Consider the following 17,219-nt stretch of genomic DNA (forward strand, 5'->3'; position numbering starts at 1 on the left):
AACAGAGGGTCCTGTGGCACCTTTGAGACTAACAGAAGTATAGGGAGCATAAGCTTTTGTGGGTAAGAACCTCATTTCTTCAGATGCAAGATGTCTTGTATCTGAAGAAGTGAGGTTCTTACCCACGAAAGCTTATGCTCCCTATACTTCTGTTAGTCTCAAAGGTGCCACAGGACCCTCTGTTGCTTTATAATAAAACTGTCAGCTGGTAATATCTGAAAGATAACGTTAAAAAAACTCTAGTGATTCTTGTAATGGGACAGTCAGCCTTTGGTTTGAAGTCGCTTTAATTTTTGGCTCACCATACACTGGTTCAGAGATAGTTTTGATACAATCAGAAACATTGCGTTAATTCTGGGTTTTTCTTGTTTACAGGGCAGCATAACTATTTATGTGCTGGAAGGAATGACTGCATAGTTGATAAAATTCGTAGGAAGAACTGTCCAGCATGTCGATTGAGAAAGTGCTGTCAAGCCGGCATGGTCCTTGGAGGTAAGATTCCTATACAGCCTGGATTCAGAAAAATAACCGATCAAGAACTTTACTGCAATCCATTTAGTTTAAATATTATTACTTTGGAATTTCAGTGACTTAAATAAAGGACATTAAGTTAAAATATATTTCTAGAGGGACAATTTGTCTGGGAATTTTAAATAGTTTTAAACTCATTTTAAATTCTTCTGAATAAGAACACCTTCAAATGAATTCTTTCTGGAGTAAAGTTTGTCCTGTATTGCATATGTATAAACTAGGTTGCTCACTAACATGGACTGGTCTTGCTGGCTTTGGTTTGTTCTTTTTTTTTTTTTTTTTTTTTGGAGTTGGAGAACTTGTTTTAGGGTATGTCTACACCCAGCCGCTAGTTCAGCGGCTGGCAATCGAAGTTCTGGGTTCGACTTATTGCGTCTTGTCTGGACGCGATAAGTCGAACCCGGAAGTGCTCGCCGTCGACTGCGGTACTCCAGCTAGACGAGAGGAGTACTGCGGAGTCGACGGGGGAGCCTGCCTGCCGCGTGTGGACCGAGGTAAGATCGAACTAAGGTACTTCGAACTTCAGCTACATTATTCACGTAGCTGAAGTTGCGTACCTTAGTTCGATTTGGGGGGTGAGTGTAGACCAAGCCTTAGGAAATAAATGGGAGTTGAAAATAAAGTAGTTGTTTCGATCTCTTCTCTTGTGTGCTTCCCACCATTGGTTTGGGTGGATGGCAGCAGCATTCTGTCCTTCCACTTTAGTGAGTAGGGAGAGGGCTTGTTATCTCTGGCATTACATGGGCTGGATACTGAGAGCTGAGAACTCCAGTCTGCCCTGGTATACAGTAATAGAATGGAGAGGTTGGTATTGACAGCATTTTGCTTCCTCTGTGTAACTGCAAGCAAAGCCAGTGGAAAGCTGAACACTGCTTCAGCAGACCCACAGCCTGGGAGCCACTGCCCTACAAGGAGACAGTCTAATTACAGGGTAAGTTTTGGAGCGCTTACATGCAGAAAGGACAGATATATATCCCTGTATTTTTCAAACTGCTGATGTAGCATTTTAGGCAATAACTTCCATTAACTGTGCGCAGCTTTTGAAAATTTATGGCTAAGATGATAAGAAAACAGCTATTTGAGGATGGCAGAATGGAGAAAAATGGATAAACCTGAATAATAGAAGAGAATTAAAACAATAATTTAAAAAATACAGAGAAAGAAGAGACAGAATAAACTAGTATGTCTTAAATGGCATTCATTTTGTGCTGTGCAACCTATTAGATTTTTTTTTTACTAACTTGTTTCAGCTGGAAAAATCAAGATTATACACTGTTGGTGATTGTATTGCCTCTCCCATCTGGGTCCTTTAATAACTGAAAATATTTATGTAAAAAATTAAAATTAGATTTTTATAACCTTGTACACTTCCAACTCCTGTAATAGCTTAGGGCTCTGGTGCTAGATTTTTCTGAACTGATGGTCCCTGTGTTACTCCTATGTTTTAGCCTTTGTCAGTGATATAAATGAATACAGATGAAAATTAGCATTTCCTTTTTACTTCTGAGTGGTATGTACAATGTCTCCCCCCGCACACACACACACACTTTTTGCATTAGATCTTAGAGTTCTTGGCACTTGGCTAATAGCTTATCTGGTGGGGAACAGAAGAAATGGTTTTCTCTCTTAAAACAATTTCTTACATATATTACATTATACTCTGTCTTCAGATTACTGTTAATTTGAGCAGGATTTTCTTTGGTATTTTGCTTTATGCACTTGATTTAATCTGGATCCAGATCAGTCTTGGAGCTGCGTATTGCACCAAAGCATAGAAGGGAAATATCCAGCTCAGTCGTGTTAATTTGCAAATGTTGTGGCTGGCCACAAATGGTCGATATTTAGGGCTTAGGGCTCCATGCATCCCCTTACATCTGCACATGAAGGGGAGCTGGAGCTTGTGCCCACATAGGGGGCTTGGGATTAGGGGTATGGAAGGGAAATTGCCATTTACAGTATGCTTCCCTATCTCCAATTCCCACAGAAGACCCTCTGGGGTTCAGGCTTTGCAAAGCTGGGTGGATGGGGTGGAAGAGCTAGAAGAGCTGGCTGGGTTCTTTGGGATTCTGCCTCTACTCTGTAAATAAGCTAAAATATCCAGATGGACCAAGACACTGTTTCCCTCTTGATATCACCCAAACACATTTGCATGTAATGTCAAGAGAGACTATTCATATACATTAAGTTAAGTACATGTTTAAGAGTTTGCAGGCTGGGGGTAAGGGCTTCTCTACATATGAAGTTACTCAGGAATAACTCCATGTGTGGACATTCTTATGCTGGAACAAGAGTGCCATGTTCCTGTTTAACTTAACTTTGAAAGGCGTAAGGGTGCAAATGGGTCGTCATGAACAGGGCGGGGGATGGCAGGAGAACATTGGGAGTGGGTGGTCACAGGTGGGGATGCCCTGTCACACCTATGGTGGGCCCAAGCATGAGGTACTGCAGGCAATCCCTGCTTTCGTCCACAAGTTGTGGCCACCTCTTGAAGCAGAGTGGCCTGTGCTACAAGTGTGGCATCAGTCTCTGAACATTTAACAGAGGATAACATCACTCATAATTTGTCTGCGCCTTTAAATAAACAAACGAAACTCAAAGGCAACCACTTAGTTGCAGTGCTTGAGGGCAAGGCCCTGACTAGGCACTGGGGTTCTGGGCTAGCACTGATGAGCTCCTGCTCTGCCCCAGTCTCACCCAGCACTGCTCCTGGGCCCCGAGAAGAAGCAGGCAAGCCTACTCACTGGGTTGCTGGCTCCCAATTGGTCACTGTCTCCTCCTGGCCCTTTTAGCCTGCTCTGAGTGGGTTCTTCAGCAGGGGGTATCCAGGCACCAACACCCGCCAGCTGGGACCAGAAAATGCCTGATAGACCCCATCACAAGGGCTTTTCAGGCCTGTCTAAATGATGTCAGTGACTGGGCTGGGCTCGTTCCTGGTAGACCAGGATCAGGAGGAGAGTGCAAACGTGGCTTAAAGCCCCTGGAAACTTGTCTCCTCCTGGACTGAATTCAGTGCAGCACAGAACCTCACCCAAGGTCTTTAACAAGTACAAGTGGTCGTGGCCTCTGTTTTTATGTCCTACGAGGTATAGATGACACCTAGAGCATCCCATATGGTCCTAACATCATGATGGGGGTATTGAGTCTGTACTTCTCAGCAGGGAGCATGCCACATGGTGAGTCATCAACGTCACTTTCTGCAGCATCTAGTAATTCCAAAGAGTTTTCCCATCTAAGTACTGATGGGAACTCAGTTTGTCTATGTGAACTCAGGAGATCTATCAGATCATCACAGCTTTAGGTGGTAATTCCATATATAGAAAGATTAAATCTGGAGGCTTGACTTTTTTCTGCACTTTGCATGGGTTTGTGGATGCTGGATTAGGAAAAAATGCTTGGTCTTCCATTTACCTAATGCAAGTGTAAGGATCTGAAAAAAGGAATGAGACATCTGTGCTTCTTGCTGCATATTCTAAGAGCAAAGGCTGTTGAAAATTCATAAATTCTAGATACTGACACATGGGGTCCTGGCAAGAGGCTGTGAAATAACAATCACATTTCAAAATATAAGAAATTATAAACACAATTGAATTACAATAATCGTTTTGTTTCCTAAACTGTATTAGACTGCTCAGCAGTCAGAGCAGCTAGTCATGTTTCATTTCCAACTGACACTAACACATTTTAGAAGACAATGTATATTCACATTAACAGCGAATGGCTTTCATTCTTCAAAGAGATAATGCTGCTGAAAACAAATCAGGTCAAACTGACCAGCTGTAAACCTTTCCGCAAATTAACATTGTGCTTTTAAACTCACATTTTCCCATTAGTTTCCCAACTCAGGTGAACAAATCCCACGTTTGTCCATAGTAGTATAAAGAAACTCTTGGAAAGTGTATGCGGTGAAGAGGTTCTTTATACTACTATTCTTAATACTTTCTGCAAAAAGTTGAGAAAACAAGTACACCAATATTTTAAATTATGTAACAATCTTGTAGTTTCTTATACATTTAAATAAATCTGCATGATTTAAACAATCCATATTCTTAGAATGATAGTCCTTTATCACTCTGGCATCTGTATCAATGATGTGCCACTGCCTTCTGCCTTCTGCTAGGATCCATAATTCCCATGGTAGAAGTGCAATAAATAGGGTACTAGTGCCAACATTCACTTCATATTGAACAAAAGGGAATGCAAAGGCTAAAAATGATCTTTCCACCAAAGAAATGCAAATTCACTTTCACTTTAACATTCACAACTTACTTCCCTAACTTTTAAACCCCACTAGGTTCCTAAAAAGGGAGAAATATGAAGAAAAATAGTGAATACTTGAGTAATTCATATACCTATTCATACAGAAGATCTGGGGAAGGGAAATACTGAACATTTTCTCTTTGAAAGATATTCATAGTGCTCCTGCATACCAGCTTTTTTGCCAAATCCCCTCAATAATAATATAATATGAAATGTCTAGTTAATATCCTTATTTTTTACACTGACTTGAAAGTTATTTGGCACAGGCAATAGCATTTTCAATTTTTGCAGAGGATTGGGAATCTAATGTTTTGTAAGGCTTCAGTATCATTAATAATCCTAATCTCTCTTGCATTGTTCGTGGGCAACAATGATAATTTAAAGCAAATATGATAAAAATTGTTAAATGATACACTTTTGTTGCTAGTTCCAGCACATTTTTATTTCAGGTTTCAGAGTAGCAGCCGTGTTAATCTGTATCCGCAAAAAGAACAGGAGTACTTGTGGCACCTTAGAGACTAACAAATTTATTAGAGCATAAGCTTTCGTGGGCTACAGCCCACTTCTTTGGATGCATATAGAATGGAACATATATTGAGGAGATATATATACACACATACAGAGAGCATGAACAGGTGGGAGTTGTCTTACCAACTCTGAGAGGCCAATTAAGTAAGAGAAAAAAAAACTTCTGAAGTGATAATCAAGATAGCCCAGTACAGAGAGTTTGATAAGAAGTGTGAGAATACTTACAAGGGGAGATAGATTCAGTGTTTGTAATGGATCAGCCATTCCCAGTCCTTAGTCAATCCTAAATTGATTGTATCTAGTTTGCATATCAATTCCAGCTCAGCAGTCTCTCCTTGGAGTCTGTTTTTGAAGTTTTTCTGTTGTAAAATAGCCACCCGCATGTCTGTCATTGAATGACAGGTGTCTGGTCAGGCTTAACCAATCTGAGACAGGCTGCAAGACTTTACAGAGACTTGGATTATGATTCCCACTTGATATAGACTGGCTTGTATGGTTGTTTAGGCATTGGACTAAACTTACTGCTGGGAGTAGTGAGTGTAGCCTCCACTGACAGCTATTGACTGGCACCTACTTAGCACAGGAGTGAATTTGATTCAGTGTGTGTATTATATTAACAACACATTAACTATGTTTCTAGAAACTAATTTCTAAGCAGTTAAATGCGTCTGAATGATTTTAGAATTAATTTTGATGTGTTGTAAGTAAATAGGTGCATAGAGTACTCACAAACTCTTTTGTAGAAACACTGCAGTCTAATTTGCATTTATAGCACTCTAAGTAATAATTCTTCTTCTTTAGTCATTAAAAACTTTAAAATACTTGTGGAACTTTATATTCTGGCACTTCTACCCCTAGAGTTGTCACTCCCTCAATTTTGTCATTAGCTTTCTGGTAATATCATTCCAGAACTGAACACATTAATTTGTCACCTCCCTGTGCTTCTGCATATATGCCCCGAGTGAATGACACTTCTGCATATGTGGTACAAAATCACATTTGCCTTGTTTTGTTTCTATACTGCATTGCAAACTTATATGCAGTCTACTGAATACTGTTGCCCCAGCTTTCTCTGAATGTTACAGGTTTCTGGATTTTTCCCTTCCACTGAATCTATGCTTCCAATTATTTTTCCAAGCTGAATCTCATTTTATTTTTTCTTGCTGATATTTCCAACCCCTCTTGATCTCTATTATCTCTTTGTCTTCCCTGCCGTACATAGCACACAAGCTTGAAGTAAAATATTCTTTAGCCCTTTCTGCCAGATCAGAAGCAAAGACTTTAAAAATGACCCATGTCAAACACTGATTTCTTGTTGTGCTCTACTGCTAGAAAATCACCGTTCAGTTAGCTTTCAGACCATCTGACAGTGCTCATATGCAAGAAAATTTGAATTAATTTTCCAAGTAATATTTCCTGAAACACTGCTTCAAATGCTTTATTAAAATCAAGATGTATTACCTCTGCTTTGTTCCCTTAGCTTGTTTACAACCTTCTGAGGTGTATAGAACTTGTTCTCTGATATGGAACCAGAGGAGCATAGTGACCTTGGAGTCAAAACCATGGTACGGTGTCAAGAATAATGAATCATTGACATTTTTCACCTGATTACGGGTTCTGGAAAGGGTGAGGCATTGGTGTCTTATGAGAAGACCAGCTATCTAATACAGAATGCCTGGTGCACCATGGTACCTGACATGTAATTTGCTTCTGTATACGTGCTTAAAAGGAAAAATCAAAGTGCAGGATTATGCACCAGAACAATTTAGTGAATCTCACATATGCATGTTAAGCATTTATCATTTAAGTAGTTTTTATTATGTTGTTGGTTTATGTTCAGTAGTTGTACATAGTTCCCATGCACTATTAATGTACTGTCCAATAATATTCAGTAAATTGTGGATTTAGAAACTGTGGGTACCATGAAGCTGCTGGTGTGACTGAACACCCCAATGACAAAATGCACACAGCTCTTATGTGTTCTGATGAGTTAGTGCCAAAGTGACATCACTATTTATTCGGTATAGAACTAATTTGGGATGCTCGTTCATCTTAGAGCAGGAAATAATTTTAAATATTTTGTATAATACAATTTTAAAACCCAAATATTGTTAAACCGCTCATTTTTTTCCTGTGGCATTAAAATTCCAGCAATAGAGGCTTAATGTGGCATGACTAGCCTGAAGCAGGTGCCAAGCCTTTGCAAATGCTAATGTGAGTCTGGTAGGACTCACCTTTGCAATTGACTAGAAAGATCTGAAAACAGTGTATATACTATACTGGTGACTGCTTAACTATATTTCCAGAAACAATTTTTAAGTAATTCTGTGAATTGGTCCTTATTTTGATGCATTCTAATTCATTAGAAGCATGTATCTTTATTCATTCGCTACTGAAGATTCCCTGTGATTACAAATCCATAACTTAATATTAAGGCTTCATTTGTTTTATTCATGACTGGCACCCTAAGAATCTGCAGGTTTATTACCTCTGCTGACCTTGTCTTCTGTTCTCTTCCCAAGTCCATGAAGTAATTCTTGAACTGTCAGACCTTCCCTTGCTGCCTTTTCTCCCCCTTCCACACACATACCCCTCACCAGCCACACACACTTTGACTATAATTAGTGGGAAATTTCCAGCATTATTTATGATACTAGGAATATTTTTTGTGATGTCATTTCATCTGGACGTAACAGCATATGATCCTTTTTTCTTTACCTGTGACAGCTGTGACCCAGGTTTGAGTGTTAGGTTTGTTATTTTACTAAGGAGTCACTAACCAGGACTGCTTGCCTCTTCTTTTTTCTGTAACTATCTTTAGTGACAACTGATGTAAAACAGTTGATAGTTTTGAAGGAGGGATTTTCAAAAGCACTCATCACTGGCTTAATTTTGCTCTCATTGAAGTCATAGAGTCTAAGGACAGAAGGGACCACTGTGATCATCTACTCTGATCTCCTGCATAATAAATCAGTGGGAATCTTGCCACTCACTTCCCTGGGAGCAGAGTTAGATCACTGCTTGAGTGCTTTTGAAAATTCCATTCTGTATATTTATGATATTAGCAGATTATTTTCCTTGAAAAAATATTTAATATGCTTCCCTATTTATCTTAAGTGTTATACTGGGCCACAAATAATGTTGTAATCTAATTTTTAATTGTGCAGCTTTTTTGTGTGCTAAATATTTATTTATTCATTTTTATGGATGAATAATACTGAAGAATTAGAACATGTATTTGAGATTATAAAACCGATTTTGTGTTTTTAGATTAGCTATAAGTATACTCATCTACACCCCCTCTCATTTGAAATCAGAGAGTTAGAGTCTCCTCTCATGCCAGTGTAAATCAAGAGTAACTCTTTTAAATAATGGAATTACCCTTCTGTAAAATGTGTGTAACAAAGACAAAAACCCAGCCCTAAACTAACAGAACTGTTAAATAGAATGAAAAGAAGACAAGGAGGATGGAGAGATCTTGTCCTATTGTTTATGAAACAACACATTCAATTTATAAATTCTCAGCTTCTGGAATGATTTACTCCACTACAGACTGATGTAACATCTGGCTTAAAGTATGGGATACTGATTCCATTTCAAAGGGTAAATTAGCAGCTGCATATTTCAGTGGTAAGTAACTATTTGACAGTGCACTAGAAAAAGCTTTCAAAAAGCTGAAGCATAATCCATTTAGCTAACTGTTAACATTGCTATTACCTCTACTCTTCCTCCACCACCTGAAAGGTGGCCTTTGAATATTCCCACTTCTGGGATGATATCCCAAAACTTCAGGACCTGGGGGAATGTAATCTCTGCTGGTGCCACACAAAAGCCCTCTAACAGCCCTGAAAGTTTGGAACCGAGGTTATAGAAGGCTGTGCATCCCCCACCACTTTAGTTCCTTCCTTTCCACAGCTGGCTGCGCTTGTAAAGACCTTCTCCATGCCCGAAGTGATTTCTGGTGGATTTATATCCAAGAGTTTCCTCTTGTTCATTGTTTTGTTAGAAATTAGAAGATTTACATGTTTTGTTCTTGCATTTCTTCAGCAGTGGCAGAAGGTTTGGAGGTTGTTATAACAGTGATATGTTCAGGAAGAGAGAGATGCTTATTTTAATGGCTGATCCTCACTTTACAATTGTCCTGAGTCCTCTCCCCAAATTCATATAAAAAGGGTCATGTGAGTTTCACCTGAACTTGATTATTAGCTGGGGTGGGGAAGAGGTGTTTATTCTCACCCAGTTTTGAGTTTTTATCTGGATAGGATTAAGACATATAAGAAGTCACATAGGATTTTTGGACGGTGAATGCATGTGAATTAATGTGTGTATGTTAGCTAGGCTGACAGTACCTGAGCATCTAAGAACTCACTTTTCAAGGGCTAAAGTGGACTGTATGGTATGCCTCCATAATGGAGTTCTGTACTGTATGTATGTTTACTCTGCACAGCTTTCTTCATTTGACATCTAGATCTGATGCTTACTTTGGGAGGGCAGTTCTGCAATTTTTGTTTAAATAGTACTCATAGGTCCACCTTCCTGGGTGTTGTGCATAACTGGAAATGTGTAGAAGAAGAAAGGTTACTTACTGATAATTGAAGTTCTTTTTGAGTGTTGTCTCTATATATTCACACTACTTTCCTCATATCCTCAGAGTTCTGTTCTCATACTTCTTCTGTTTTAGCAGAGAGAACTGTGTCAGTTGGGAGTGGAAGTTAGACAAGTCAAAAGTCTTCTATGCATGGAAATGGGAAACAAGAAACTTCTATTTGTACCGGGGAACTATTCGCATTTTTTCTGAGGGTAGAAGAGAACAATGTAAACAGTATAATTGACTTACATTCAGCAGAAATTGAATTGAAGAACAATTGGCTCAACCATCAGAATGTGATAGGACAGTGGGAACTGAACCAGGAAATACTTTATCAAGTTGCAGTAACATAGTATATATGGTGGGACGTTTAAAGAGTATATTTTCATGTCTTTCTTTCCATTTCTTCCTCCACTGGAACAAAACTAAGAATTTTCTATAAGGTTTTTGAATTATATGTAACTCGGAGTTGTAAAAGAAAACAAATTAGAAAGAAAAAATATTTCAAGGTTAAAAGTGTAATAATCTAAGAAATACTAAAAGAGTTAATCTGCTGTGTGGGAATCTGCTTTTTTTGATGTGCCATTAAACTATTTTTTTCCCCAGGTCGAAAGTTTAAAAAGTTTAACAAAGTGAAAGTTGTGAGGACACTAGATATTGTTGCACTCCAGCAGCCAGTGGCCCTTCCAGATGAAAGCCAAGCTCTAACCCAGAGGATATCCTTTTCACCAAATCAAGAAGTACAGTTTATTCCCCCACTGATCAACATTTTACAAGGCATTGAGCCAGAAGTGGTCTATGCAGGTTATGACAACACACAACCTGAAACCCCAAGTGCTTTGCTGACCAGTTTGAATCAATTATGTGAGAGGCAACTCCTTTGTGTAGTCAAATGGTCTAAATCACTACCAGGTAATAACATCTTTCTATACATAGTTATGATAATATATGTCATCAAGCTAATTATTTAAAGAATATTTAGTCTGTTTATTGGCTGTGCACTAAAACCAGGTATATACAGAAATGTAATAAATAATCAATTGAACGCATAATAATTGAATCCTTAATAAAGAAATTTAATTGAATACATAATAACACTGCCAGTTCACCAAAAGAGTATAAAATTGGACTTTCTGTGTACCAGAGAGATCTCTTTAGCAGACAATAGATCCTTCTTAAAGGAATTCCTGTAAATGAGCAGACATGGTTTTTTTTTACTTTATATTCTTTAGGTGTAAGAGTATTTAAACAGATTTTTATTGTATGTTTATCTTATTGTAGTTAGGATGATTAAAAAAAATAACATGGGAAAACCGAGAGCAACACTGTTTGATGTTATAAGACTAAAAAGATATTAGGTTTAAAGAGATTAGACGAATGCTCCAATATCACTAATACGGAAGGATCCAGTGACCAATGGAGTAGTACAGATTCAACAAAAGTGCAACTTGTACCTTTTTCAGAAATTGGGTTAGTTTAAAAAAAATAACTATTTTTAAAGCTGTTTTAAATGAAAAATATGTTCAATGTTTTATGCAGTGTAGCTATAGCGGTGTCAGTCTTAGGATATTAGAAAGACAAAGTGGGTGATGTAATATCTTTTATTGGACCAAACTTCTATTGGTGAGAGACTAGCTTTCAAGCCACATAGAGCTCTTCATGGATTCCCAGCATCACAGAAAAATGCAAGAAGAACTGATTGTTTAGCGTAGTTAGCAAATATTGTAAGGGACCATTCAAGGCAGAGTGGCCTGGTAACGCCTCTGCAGTCACAGAACTAAAAGAGGGGAGTTAGTGGGTTACAGATTGTTGTAATAAGCCATAAATCCAGTGTCTCTGTTCAGTCCATGATTTTAGTGTCTATCAGAGTTATGAATTTAAGCTCCCAGGGTCGTATTTTGAAACTGTTGTGCAGTTTTCCTTTGAGGATGAGGACTGATAGGTCAGATATAGAGTGATTGCTTTGTGAAAAGTGTTCAAGCACTGGTGATGGGGTGTTTTTGTCTTTTATCATTTTCTTCAAAAAGAACAGGAGTACTTGTGGCACCTTAGCGACTAACACATTTATTTGAGCATAAGCTTTCACTTCATCAGTGTATCCCACAAAAGCTTATGCTCAAATAAATGTGTTAGTCTCTAAGGTGCCACAAGTACTCCTGTTCTTTTTGCGGATACAGACTAACATGTCTGCTACTCTGAAACCTGTCATTTTCTTGTGTGAGTTCATTCGAGAGCGTAGTGATTGGTTTCACCCACATGGTTGTTATTGGGGCATTTAGTGCACTGGATGAGGTATATATTGTGGTAGGCACATGTAGGATCCATGTGTGGCTCAAAAGCTTGTCTCTTTCACCAACAGAAGTTGATCCAATAACAGATATTGTTTCACCCATCTCGTCTCTTCAGTGTTTTATGTCAGTTTTTGAGATTGCTTTGTATGGAGATGTAGGAGAATATTTGGCACTTTTGCAGTTGTGTATTTATCTTGTTTCCTTGTAAATCTTGTATGCAGCTCTGTTTGGAATTTAGTATTCTACACAGTTGAGATTGGGGAGTCTACAGCAGGATCACCATACTTGCTCATTTCAGAATGAACTCAGTCCCAACTCCCTGCTTTTCATCATACTCTCCCTTCCCCGCTTCCTTTTAAATAAATATTTTGATCTCCTGAACTCTCTTGTATCTTCTGTCATCATTTGACATATCTGGTCATTTAAATCTTTATAAATTGTACACACTTGAAGGAGTTTTATACAAAAGAGGCATTCTCTGCCTGTAGACTGTTGCTGTAAAAATGGCTGTTGCATAATTTGAATATGCCAACTTTTAAAAATCAATATTCGATGCCTCAGTGAGCCACTTCCTAAACATACTTTGTTGCTAGCATTAAAACATATTCATGGGAACAGGGAAAAGGGATATAGTATATTATTGATCTGTGCTAAAGTAATAATTATAAACAACTTCAGATCAATCCTCCCCTCACTCTCCTCACACATCCCAAAATATCTTTTACTTCTGTAAAACCATCTATAGTATAAATACCACCACTTGTCTTAAAACAGACAAGTCTTAGGACCTGATACAACAACACCAACTGAAATTGGGGGAGTCCTTCCACTGGCACCTGTCTGCTCCGGATCAGGCCCTAAGAGAACTGTAACCTGACCTAAAAGACATAAGTGGTGTAAAAGATACTGTAACATAGTATTATTCTGAGATACTATTAAACAGACTGAGGGAACCTTCAAACATCAATAAAGCATTTTTATTGAAGATTTGCTTATTTTGAATTCAGTCAAAAAAGAGGACAAGAAAAGACAAGCTCAGACAACGTGATGTGGAATAAATGTCTTTGTGACTAAGGCTACGTCTACACTACCCGCCTGAATCGGCAGGTAGAAATCAATCTCTCGGTGATCGAATTATCGCGTCTTGTCGGGACGCAACAATCGAACCCCGAATCAACGCTTGTACTCCACTAGTGGAGGTAGGAGTAAGCGCCGTCGACGGGGGAGCTGCGGAGGTCGATTTGCCGCCGTCCTCACAGCGGGGTAAGTCGGCTCTGATATGTCGAATTCAGCTACGCTATTCATGTAGCTGAATTTGCGTATCTTAAATCGATCCCCGCCTCCCCCCCCCATAGCCTAATACAAAATAAAACTAAATGAAATGGGGAGGAGCAGGACAGAAAAGAAAAATAGAAAAAATTCCCGTCACTTTCATTGGAACTGAGGTGGCCTGTGACAGCAATGCCACTTGTGCTAATTAAATCTATGCCAGTCTCATGAAATTGTTCTAAGGAATGAAAAAAAGCTGGAGTGAACATATGAAAATTACCCATTTAGGACACTTCCTCCATTTTTGCTATTTTCTTTCCTGTAGTTTGGCTACGTTCACCTACTTTACCAACTTAATATAGTTGCAAGCCTAGATGTAAATTGAAGAATATGAAATTTGTTAAATTAGAATGAGAGGAAACTTTAATAACCCTTTTTCATACAAAGTATATAAACATCCAATGTACATTGGTTCACATTAGTGAGGAAACATTTTTTTTTTGTGATACTGACCTCATTGTGACATGTTGTAATGTTTTCCTATTCCTAAAATATAATACTGAGATGATCCACCATCTCATCATGTAAGTATTTCCTTTATAATGTAAAACACTGTATATGGCACGAGAAATCAGAACAGAGCTCATACTGTGACACACTGCTGAATCTATTTGGTAGACAGGGCAGTAAGTCACTCCAGCACTGTTCCATGCTTTGCATAAATCACTGTTATCCAACATTCGAAGAATACCACTACAATTCACTAAAAGATAGATCCTGTTGTGGAATGATGCCACGAAGAACTTAATGGAGATTGTACGGGCAGCTCCCCGCACATTGTACTGAAAATATATTTTAATTTGTCAAACAAAAGTGCTGTCGCTGATAATAATTATGGGTAGAAAGAGGAGCTCATATTTACGAACTGTTAAAGATAGTGGACTATTAGTGTTGATGGAAATGTTGGTGTAAATTATATGTCGAGTGAAGTTTTGAGCTTCTAGGTCCCATAATGAGAGGCACTATGAAAGTTTGTAGGATTATTGCCTTGTATGCACTAAACTTAGCCAATCACTGTCATAAATGGGAATTTGATGCTAGTGTTCTCTTCTTCGTTTAAACACTCACCTACTGACTGGTCCAAACACAAACTTTTACTATTTCATACAAAAATCAATATTATTAAGTGACAGTTACAAAGTTAATCAGTTAGTAGTCAAGAAATGTCAAAGTTAACATGGCATGTGACTGTGGAAGTATAATGTGAAGGCATAACTTAGGCAAGACAAAGACCAAATGGTTAAAAGGACTAAAGGAAATATCAAGATAATGCAGAGAATGTCCATCATCAACTAGTTGAACCCAAATGAGAAGCAGAAGTTCAGACTGGGAGGCCAGAAGTACTGAGTGAAGATGGCATGTCTTTGATCTTTTTTTTGTGTACCCAGCACCAAAAATCTTAGCCTGTAGTGCTCTTATACCAAAGTGATGGATGCAGTATAAGAATCTAGACAGATAGAAAGACTGATCACCAAAAGACCCCTAACTGCCCTATGAAAACACCATCAGAAAATGGTTCTGAAATTATCTTAAAATCTGCACTTTGCCACAGATTGCAGCAAAGACCAATTAAATAATTAAAAGTATTTATAAATATTTCCACAAAAGAATCATGCCTCATTTTAAATTTTTAGAATAACAGAAACTACTCTTAAAGTCATTGCAGCTTATTTTGGAAAGAAAATGACTGGAGGTTTGATTATCTGGAAATAAGAAAGTTTTCATGTTGTATAATTTTGAAGAGTTATTGATAGTTAAGAAATGCAATCCTCTTTCTGAAATAACCTCGTCTGGGTAAATAAAAGCCAGTGACAGGGAGACATTATTCTAATGAAATTGTTGAAACATAAGGTTTGGTTTAAATTAAATGTTGTGGACCAAATGTTTTATCCCTTTTGAAAAATAAAAGCAGTGAATACTTTCCATTTATTTACTGGAACAAGGACATGTGCAGATAGATGTTTATGTGCCTCAGTTCCCCCATCTGTAAAATGGGGATAATTATAATGACCTCCTTTGTAAAGTGCTTTGAGATCTACTGATGAAAAGGGGTACATAAGAACTAAGAATTATTATAATTATAACTGCTGCTCTTACTTAGAATAAGGAGAAACTGTTAAGAAATAAGAACTGATTATGGTAACGAGTATGGTAAACTGTCCTATTTTTGTTAAAAGTAAATAAAGAACTTTGTTGTTTCCTAAAGTACATAGTCACTCATAACTCATAAAATTATATTTGATTTGATCATTTCAGGATCAAAACCAAGAAAAGGAATAATATGTGGCTCAGCATAAAACATTGGGAGAGGTTAGCTAATCTAGTCAAATGGCTAATGATAATTAAAATATCACAAGCCTACTGTTGATTAGTCTCTAACTACTTAAGAAATACTGCTAAATTAGCCTGTAAAATTAGATACATTTGAATTGTCAAGTCAAACGCTACCACCTACTGGAAACTGCTACAATATTAGAAATGTACATGTTTGCTCTTTAACTAGCTGATCCTGGAGGCTCTTAAAGAAAAATATAAATGAAAAATATAAAGTCCCATTGAGTGAACTAAAAGGAGTTCAAAAATTAAAGTTAATGCCAATTTTTGTTGTATTAGTCTTATTTTCAGTGGATGTTTAATAGGATTCTGTCTGATACTGTTAGTAATCAGATCTTATTTAAGACATGCACAAGGTATGAAAGGAGACATATAGATACATAACAAAAAATACTACATATTTAAATTTCTCTTAAAATAACAGATAGCTTGTCTGATACAACATCAAGAACACTTGACAAATATAAATTTCTTTCTTTGTGAAATGTTTTATACAGTAGTATTTGAATTCTTTTAATTCTTGATGTGATTTTCAGGATTCCGGAATTTACATATTGATGATCAGATAACCCTTATCCAGTATTCTTGGATGAGTCTAATGGTGTTTGCTATGGGATGGAGGTCATATAAGCATGTCAGTGGTCAGATGCTATACTTTGCACCTGATCTGATACTAAATGAGTAAGTAGACAGTTACTGCTATTTACTAATACAATAGATGAAATCCTGACCCCATTGAAGTCAATGGAAATTTTGCTATTGATTTGATTGGGGCTAGGATTTTGCCCTATGTTTCTGTTTTGTTGTTTCATTAAACAGTGCTAAAATTAAGATCAAAGGAGAAAGCTCTGATAATATCAAAGCTCAGTAACCTCAGTAAGGATTGCATAAAAGTCCAATATATTTCATTGACATGTAGACCCAAAAGCAAACGAGTTTTGGTGGTGGTTTTGTTTATTTGAGGGAAAGTTAAAAAAGAATTATGTTATCATGACATAAAACCTGAATTAGTTTGAATGTAGATTTCAGGGCAGAGGGTTAATATCCCAAATCCTTGTAGCATTATACATAGGAGTATTTTATAGGCAATCATAGTATACTTTTCCCTCCCTCTTTAATAATTTGTCCTAGAAATTCACAAAAGAAGCCTATACAAGGCAAGATGAAAATTAAACAAATAGGTTTATGATTCAGCTTAACATAAAACTAAGAACTAGGTCCCCGATCCTATTTCAGGATCCCAGTGTACAGATCCTCTTGCCCATGTGGAGTACCCATGAAATCAGTGGAATGCCACACAATCACAGAGGTCATACATTGGGATCTAAGGGTGAAATTCTGGCCCAACTGAAGTCAGTGGC

General features: G+C 37.6%; 1 protein-coding gene across 1 annotated transcript in view; it reads left to right on the forward strand.

Annotated features, from left to right (window-relative positions):
• The window catches only part of PGR (progesterone receptor), a 55,224-nt gene that overhangs the window by 26,316 nt on the left and 11,689 nt on the right, over positions 1 to 17,219 (forward strand). The window contains exons 3-5 of the mRNA XM_034758903.1: positions 376 to 492; positions 10,511 to 10,816; positions 16,395 to 16,539. Coding sequence (XP_034614794.1) covers positions 376 to 492; positions 10,511 to 10,816; positions 16,395 to 16,539 — 568 coding nt within the window. The remainder of the gene's footprint in view (positions 1 to 375; positions 493 to 10,510; positions 10,817 to 16,394; positions 16,540 to 17,219) is intronic.

The sequence above is a fragment of the Trachemys scripta genome, chromosome 1, assembly GCF_013100865.1.
Source record: "Trachemys scripta elegans isolate TJP31775 chromosome 1, CAS_Tse_1.0, whole genome shotgun sequence".
NCBI lineage: Eukaryota > Metazoa > Chordata > Testudines > Emydidae > Trachemys > Trachemys scripta.